Here is a 9,252-nt window from a genome sequence, read left to right on the forward strand (position 1 = left end):
TTTTCCGGTATAAAAACCTATTTTTCGCGACACAAGAGTACCTAACGTAAGGCAAGATGTAGCAGAGCGACAATGCTGCTAAATATTAGGCGAAACTTGTTTTTATGCCTGTTCTCTAATTGAACACTCCAAGTAAGTGGTCGAAACCTAGACATTTTGTTTCTGTTGACCTGAGCAATGAGCATCTCATCAATACACGTGCATTTGATTAAGTGAATATATATATACTCAGTGGTGGGATTCAGCCGGTTCGCACCGGTTCTATAGAACCGTCTCGTGGAATTTTATGAGTACAGCGAACCGGTTAGCATCCCTGAAAAAACATGACTTTTTGTAACAGAAACGGCTGAAAAATATGACTTTTGTGATGGAACCGGCTGACAAAAAATTTGAATCCAACCACTGTATATACTGTATATATACATGGCATATACTTGGACTATGTTTGCAAAATCGAAGAATATAACAATGCTCATGGCAGCTATTTTTAGGTATAGAATCACGGCGGTGGTTCGCAACCAATGGGGATTTAGGGGTTGTTAACGGGAAACAAACTCACACACAGTAAACACAATGAAAATCATAATACATGACACAGGGAGAAGAAAGCTGCCTATGCTGTCACAACTACACAAGAGTTTGATGAAACGTCCTGATGGTGTGATGTGTCATAATTGCGAAACGGTCGACACCAAATGACCACAAAATTCGATCTCCTAGATTGCTTCGAAAATGGCCTGTCTCCTGGCAGAGAGGTGTCACCTTTCCTCGCGATTAATACCAAAGCAAGCAAAAATTCCGCATACCTAGATCAAAATAACGAGCACAATGGTGATAAAAACAACGAGCACGTGGTGATCAAAACAACGAGCACACGCCACACATCAATGAAGTATTTCTGGAATGGCCAACCAGTCAGAGACTAAGAGCCGCATTTCGTACTTCATTACCGCGAAGAGCCACATTATAAACAAGAGCACATGAACATCAGATATACCTTTATTCATCTCTGCTAGAATGATAGTTTTTTGTGAATGTCACTAACCACGAACTTTCTGTAAGCCACGCCCTTCCACCAGTTGGTTGGCATAAAAACAGTTGAACATCCGACGCACAGCACGACTGTTTGAGCGTGACTGAATACCGTCGTAATCTTATAGCAACCTGGGCACTTTACATCCATGAAATACGAGTTTGGTTCTTGTGACATCTGGTCCCTACCATTAAAGCGCAATTGAGCTGGTCTTCGTCATAAAGATTTGATCATCTTCAACTCAGTTGCAGCCTCATCTGAGACTAGAGGGAATTTCAGGGGTGTGCTATTGTTTGATTTCTTCCAAGCATTATTCTTTGAAAACAAGTATAGAATAGGCATTGTGGAGATGAGAACGTTTCTAGCTCGCCCAACAAAAAAAAGGGACAACAATATACTACGCACAATTTTATTGGAATGTGCTTCGGGAGCACATTCTCCAGGTCCCTTGGAAGTTTTTATATACTGTATATGTAATTAGTTTTTTACTCTTCCTGTTACCAAGTAACCAATATGGGTCAGCATAATAAATCACTAAAGATAATATGTTTCGATTATAAAATGCAGTTTTTTATTTTATCATTTTCATCCGCATCCGAGGTAAATGTGCTTGTCGCTGTCTTTCTGGTATTTTTTTCCAACTTTGCCTTTTTACACGATGGTACTTGTAACCTGTGAAAGAAAATTTTAATACAACATTTTTGTAATCTTATAAACCAATGGTTAAATATAGGGAACTTTGTTATCACAATTTTGATGTTGGACATTGACAAACGAGTCGAACTAATAGCGTACTCGAAATTTTATTTTGAAATGATGGCAATTTTCTCAAAGTGTTAATAGCACATCATAAAACATAGCTCTGAATAAGAAGCAACGGATATGTGAGAAGCTATCGTGTATGTAAATGAAACACATTCTAGATTTACAATGTGTCCTGATTATTGGGCCCGAAGTGTTAATATGGTGTGTTTTGCTAAATTGTTGTTGTTGACTTGTTGTCTCCATAAAATAATGCACCAATCGTTTTCAAATTTACAGCACTTAAATATCGTTTATTCCTCTAGAAGGCTATCACTTTTATATTTTCCCGACGCCTATAAAATTCGATATTTCATGCAAAATTTTGTTATCACTGCAAATACTGCGCCGCCGCGTGGCGTCACTTCAAATCTCCCTCACATCTTTCCGACAAAGTCTTTGCTGTCTTCTCAACTCCAGTACTACCAATGTTAATGCGGCGGTTAGACTTGATTTGAAGCTTTCGAATGATCATATAACGGATTTCATTCTAAGTCTCATGGGTACTGCAGTTGGTATTCGTGTTCGTATATTTGAGCATTGTTCTTTTGTTTGGAAAAAAAATTATGGTTTATTGGACCGCAATTGTAATTATATATATTAGACAACTTCAAAATGCGCTGTAAAAAGAAAATAACCATGTTTTTGAGCATACCAGTCAAACAGATTATTACTAAACAAAAAGGGTACCCTCGTAGTATGTGATCCAAGATGGCGGACACCGGAACGTAGTATGTGTACCAGGTAGGGTTAGGCCATAATTTCAGGTACAAATACTACGGGAGTCACTTGGATAGTCCCCGAACTCGTAATAGAACTAAACTAAGGAAAACTGGATTAAAATTATGGCCTAACCCTAACCTGGTACACATACTATGTTCAGGTGTCCGCCATGTTGCTTCACATACTACGGGAGCGCCACAAAAAGTGTGAGAAGTACGTTACCTATATTTTTCTAATGCAAGCGACTCCTCCAGAGTTTCGGGAAGGGGTAGATCTTTTGTTTCGGGCAACAAGAGCGTTACAATTGACGCGACTAGAGCAATACCGCTTAAAATCAGAAATGGAACCAACTTCGAACTTTCACCTGTAAATTACGAATAATACCACAATATGCTAGGTTCGGTACATATTAATACAGCGCCCAGTTGTGGCAACTCATATAACTGTAATCTTATCCTATGAAGAGTGAATAATCTGGGTCAAGCTTACCAGTGAAAGCAATAAACGGCGCCATCAAACCACCAAAACGGGAAAGCGTTGCAGAGAATCCAAGTGCCGTGTTGCGGAGTTTTGTTGGAAAAAGCTCAGCTGGATACAAAAAAATCATTGCCATAGTAGATGAAATAAAAACCTTTCCGAGCATTGCAAACGCAATACTTACTGCGTTATCTGCAATAGGAAGTAAGATGATCAAGCTCATTTCAAACAACTTTGGAATAGCATTTCGAGTCTTTCGCTAAGCTATTCATGAAAATCCACAGTTTATCAACCAGAACAATATTCGCTACATATCTGATACTTTTTACCATATCATTACACAGTAGGCCCACGGTATTATGCAGTAAGTTTAACTCACAGTTGCCAAACACCGGGCAGAGTATTGAGCATAAACATGATATTGCATATGCTGCGGATAACGTAGATCTTCTACCAAATTTTTGCAGAAAATAAGGAGCAAAAATCCAGCCAGGAAGTTCTGCAGCGGCGGAAATAAAACAGTTCCAGTATTTGTTTCCTTCAAGGTTTGACGTATTAAATCCAAAACCATAATAAGATGTCAAAGTCGCGGTGCTATAACAATAGGAAATCAGGAGTTAACTAAAAATCTCCGTTTCTGACAAAGCTGTCCAATCTACGACAAACATTATTTATCCTATGTAATTTTAAAGTGAAAAGTCTTACATAATCCAACTGATAATGAAGCATCGCTTCAGCAATACTCGGTTTCTTAAAAGTATGATGAAATGAGTCTCCTTTGAATCCTTACTTTTTGTAGTCTGAATTGTGAATAGATTCGGTCAACACTAGTTTTAACGTGCTCTTTAATAATTGAAAACTAATACCTACACTAGATTTTGCGGGTGACGAAATCAAAAATATATTTTGCCTCAAAAGCTTTTGATTTGTCGTATTTTTTCGCATGATGAATTTCATGACTTTTGTAGCTTCAGCAATGCGACCCTTACTTGCAAGCCATCTTGGAGATTCAAAAATAATCCTTCATAACAAAATAAGTAATTATATATAGGAAAACATATTTAACATGATGAATAAAATGGTTCGAATAAGCTGGTAGGCGTGGTTATTTATTTGGATTTCATCTCCCAAAATACCATGACGGAGACAGCCACGTTGTAAAACCAAATCTAGTATGGCTATGATTGTTCTCAAACATACTATTGTGAAATCATTTTTTTGTTTTCAACCTCTTAACATCGGGCTCAAGCTTAAATTCGCTATTTCAACTTACATTATTTGAAGACTTACCAACAAGAAGGAATGTACAGAATACCAATCAAGCCAACGACTCTCAAAATCCATCGCCAATCTTGACATAGATATGCGATTGCTGGGACCAGCATGTACGAGAAAGATTCAAAAGAATAAATAAGACAGCTGATTGTAGCTCGTTTGTCAGTTTTGACCAATTCTTGTACTGATAAATTAAATTTATATGATAAATTCCGACAAGGCAAACCAGCTACATTGCTGAAAAGAACAGGGACCTCGTGACTCAGTTTCGGAGTTTCGAGTTTTGAAAAATGTGTAGCGTGATGCTTTATTTCCCTGTTTATTTGTCTTGCGGTGTGTATGACCTACAATTTCGAACAACGAAATTAATCTTTTGTACAATATTTAAAAAAATGCAAGTTGTCAAATTGGGCATAAAGAGAGTTAATTTGGTAACACTCTTGATGCAATGTATGTTTGCATTAAACTAAAGCCCTAAAACAATAATAATAAGTAATTTATACCTACAAGAATTTGATTATGTCTTACCATATAAAAATGCTGTACAAAATGCTGCTGCGTTGATTGCTCCTAATAACGTAAACCATATGACACAAGATGCAAAGTTTGGCGCAAAGCTATAAGCGATCATCAGTGACGATATAATCATACCGTAAATAATTGTTGGCTTCTTCCGTCCAAACCTGGAATTTCGTAAGAGTTATTTTCGATTAATGGTACGTATAACTGGCGTAGTTTTGTGCAACAAGGCTTTGGGATTTATCTTTAAATGTTCAAATGTTTCTCCCAGTGATGAGAATGTCCATGGAGTCTATAGAGGCGAAAAATAGCAGCTAGAAGATTATTACTTTTTAAAAGTTTTTAAGAGTCAATTTTGACTGCTGTGTTTCCATTCATGGGAACACTTTTTATAAAATATGGGCATATGACATTTTATTGTGTCACTTTTTTATTATATGCACGTGACCATCGTGCTAATGTTTTTGAGCATTCTACTTTTGTTTCCTAGTTAGTTGTTTGTAATCAAGTTGGATTTCAAGAGATGTGCAGTGTTTAGCAAATCGCTGTAGCCTACTTTATAATCGGCGTTTTTACTGTAATGTTAAAATTTCTAGAAAAGTAAAAATGTTTTTGTTTTGAGAGACATTTGTTGCTTAAAATAAATCTTGCATTCAACTTCATAGTTTTTTTTATGGTATGCAAATTGAACAAACCTGTCAACTATCATCCCTGCAATCAGACCACTAAACATTGGCCCTGCTGAAAATCCAAGCGTCAGAAGAATTCTTTGCCAATCATCATTACAGACCAAGTCAAACTAAAAACGAATCATGACTCCTGGTTGAGCTGAGAGGATGACTATTTAGGAAATATAAAAACACCATTTACAATCTTTTATCGTCGACTCATATAATATTATTTCTTAGCAGATGATTTGAAGGAAAATGTAATTTTAAATGCAGTTAATAGATTGCTCTTTACCTCCTCTGTCCCAGTTTTTACCCCATCTTTTGCATTGTATACCCATCCGTCTTTGCAATATTCATTAGCATAGCTCCCGGTGGTGTTAAGTGTGATGTTGTGGTTTGAAACATTGACATACCTAAATTTAACTGTGACGTTTTACGTTTACCGGATATCCCAAAAAAAATCTCTTCTAGAATTGAACATTGTTGTATATATATATATATATATATGGTGACCGTACATTTGAACCCATGTACATTTGTACCCATGCGTATATCCACGGGTTCAATCTATATGCGGGTGCTAAAACCCATGGGTTAGGGTTAGTATGGGTTTAACTATCCGTGAAACAAAAAAAATTCCATAGGTGCAATAGCATACAGGTGCAATTGTCATGGGTTCAAATGTACGTGGGTTCAAATGTAATGGAACCTATATATATATATTCGCATAATATCATGTTTGAGGCAGCTACTGAATTATGATGCCACAAAAGCCAACAGAATTTAAGATCGAAACGCAAATACAATGAAATAAACATAGCATATATCATCAAAAACATACCTTTTGCATTTTGAAAATTCATTCCCATTCGGTCCCTCATGTGGAATGTAACGTAACAAGATTGATCTCGAGATATTCCTTTCTATCTGAAAACATGTTTGCATTATTTCAAATGTAGTTAAAATAATATAGAGGATGTCGGCTCCGAGGGCCACAAAATTATTTTTGCATTGTTCGCGAGCCACAATAGTGCCAAGAATAGGTAAAACAGTGCAATACAAAACAAACACCTTTATTGTGCAAACACATAGTTATCAGGCATAGTCATTCTAGGCTAATAGAATCCGCATTCGATTTTTAGTTTTCCTATATTGTTTGCATATATTCCCGACCAAAAAGTTAAAAAGCCAGATAACAATTTGGACCGCCAAGCACATCATTCAACTTCGCTAGTTTCCCCAACTATCCATAACACTATTTAATTCAGTGATAATAGTGATGACAATATGTCAAAAAAATTTTCTGATTAATTTTATGACGAAACAACATGAAATGCGATTTTTTGATTACTCTCCGAATGTGACGCGGGCCACAGATAATGAAGCGGTGGGCCACATGTGGCCCGCGAGCCTGGGTTTGGACCACCCTGATATAAAGCATAACAAATAAATATAAAATAACAAATAAAGGCCGTTCATGGAGCCAACGGATAACTGGTTCACTTGATGAGGCTCTTCCAAGCATTTGAGTGATGAGTGCCTTTAGTGTTGAGACGGAAACTATAACCTTTGTCATACCTTCAGTGGATCAATCAGTAAACATTACATATATACATACCTCATCGACAGCTGGAATGTAGCATCTATGATCTGGTATATCAAAAATGAAGACCGATGTAAAATTTATTGCTCCAACTTGAATTGCAATCAGAAATATTGATAGAATACCAAACTTGTGATGCAAGTTGAAACCATCACAATTCTCAAATATTGACTCAATGTCAATGGACAACATTCTACCCTTAGGTATATATATATATATATGTTTTTATCTTTTAAAATTCACGTCTTTGGGAAATCATAACAAATTTGTGGAAGGAAAACGCCCAAGCGATAGTTAAAAAAGAGTGACATTGAAAATCAAAACTACGTTGTCCTAAATTTTCCTTCTGTTAGCCTTGCAAGACCTGACTTCTTCCAGCGATTACATAAGATAAGGTCTCTCTCAATAAATTAAAGATGATTTGAGAATATATTATTTGATCGTTATTAACTTGTGAAATGATATCAAACAACAATTCATAAACTGTGTGCTTTTTCTTGCTGCTGAAATCCACAATCCAACCCGACGGTGTAACACCCGCTTATACAAGCTGTTTTTACTGTATCAAATCTGAAAACGATAAGCGTAACAAATCAATCGTTTCCTCGAATGGCGCTACGTAGCCTGCCCTAAGTGATGACACGCTGCCAAACGAAGTCAACTGCATGTGCGACAATTATTAGGGCATTATAAACCATAAGTAAACACCGTAATAGGCTGTTAGAATAATATATTTGTATATATAAGAAATATATTAATTTTTTTTGTTGGTTGTGTTATTGAGGATAGTTTTTCTTTGGCCGTTACGACAACGATGATCACGGTACTGCCGTATCAATACCTATTCTCCAAATCTTCATCAGTTACTTCGAAGATACAGTTTGGAGCGAGCTGCGGTCGCTATGCAGTTCTTTGCAATATAATATAATGTTTCGGTGCTGTATTACTATAGAGGAAGATGGGAGCAGTCCAATCCTTAGCTTGATCGCACCATCTTTCTGCGCTTGCCTGATTTTCACTCCCAACAAAAAAATACAAAGGTATCAGACTTCTTCAGCACACAATGGATATTTATATTATTGCCAATCTGATCGTCACAATGCTACAGTAACTCATGTATATATACTGTTCTTTTCTGTCTGTATGATTAATTCCAGTAGAGTGCTTTGCCCTACCTAATTGACCCTCAATGTGAGCTGTAATTCATATTAATGCTATATGTTTATATTACCCGTCTCATATGTATTTTACCGTGTGGCCTTCAAACACACCCCTTTAACATTAACGCAAAGCAAATGACTGTGGTAACTTACCACTCAGGCTCAATTATTTTACTCAATTCAGCATTTTTTGGGTCTCGTGTATTTTCTTACCTCAATTACTTACTAGAAAACTCATTGTCATCGCCACAGACGTTGCACGCTTGAGCGGCCTTTTATAAAATCATATTCCGGGGCGCTTGAACAATGCTTTTCTTATGGCCGAGTTGCGTGGAATTAAAACCTGAAATTTCCTAAAATTTAGTAGCATACCGGTAAATGTTATGGTAAATATGTTTTTACGGCCGTATTCATATTTATTGTTAAAATGGAATTTATATGATGTATTCAGACAAATTTATAATTGGCCACAAGTAAACGCTGACGCTGACATACTTGACTATAATTGACAGTCGTTAAAATTTATTTTACACCATTAATTAACGCGCCCTACCAAATGCGGCACTCCGCGTGTATATTAAATCCAAGGTGGGATATGCGATCAGAGGGTGGCTTCTGATCAATTTGTGTGGATTTTGGAAATGTCCGAAAGGCGTGCGAAAATTGTATATTGGTATATTCAGTACACGAAGACGGCGTTATTGCACTATTTTTACGTTTCACAATTTTACTACATTGTTCGCTTATAATTATTGTTGGTGCCGACTGCCGACTTACTGGTGATTTTCCGTTTATGGTATCTGATTACATCAATCCTAAATGTTTGAAATACGTGAAACATTCTTTATTTTAAATTAAACGAGTTTTCTCGGCTTTCGAGTTCTTCCGGAAGATGATGTGTACCAGCGTTAGACGTTAAAACATTATATCGCATTAAGTTATATTTATTAATTAAGGCGTTTTGTTCCATACATTTTGCACTCCCAATAA

At 36.6% G+C, this 9,252-nt stretch overlaps 1 protein-coding gene across 2 annotated transcripts; it reads right to left on the bottom strand.

The window, feature by feature from the left end:
- Nucleotides 1-16: 16 nt before the first annotated feature.
- Nucleotides 17-7,656, bottom strand: LOC120336218 (solute carrier family 22 member 21-like). 2 transcript variants are annotated; one of them, XM_078109912.1, is made up of 12 exons: nt 7,118-7,656; nt 6,341-6,426; nt 5,792-5,912; nt 5,524-5,627; nt 4,838-4,992; nt 4,325-4,493; nt 3,905-4,055; nt 3,740-3,834; nt 3,414-3,628; nt 3,047-3,226; nt 2,780-2,921; nt 17-1,705 (listed from the first exon to the last, which is right to left on the bottom strand). In XM_078109912.1, the coding sequence occupies exons 1-12, from the start codon at nt 7,292-7,294 to the stop codon at nt 1,588-1,590; spliced, it is 1,713 nt and encodes a 570-aa protein (XP_077966038.1). In that variant the 5' UTR covers nt 7,295-7,656; the 3' UTR covers nt 17-1,587. The 2 variants fall into 2 exon arrangements, with proteins under 2 accessions (XP_077966038.1, XP_077966039.1); XM_078109913.1 differs by lacking the exon at nt 2,780-2,921.
- Between the last annotated feature and the right edge of the window lie 1,596 nt (nt 7,657-9,252).

The sequence above is a fragment of the Styela clava genome, chromosome 2 (assembly GCF_964204865.1).
Source record: "Styela clava chromosome 2, kaStyClav1.hap1.2, whole genome shotgun sequence".
Taxonomy (NCBI): Eukaryota; Metazoa; Chordata; class Ascidiacea; order Stolidobranchia; family Styelidae; genus Styela; species Styela clava.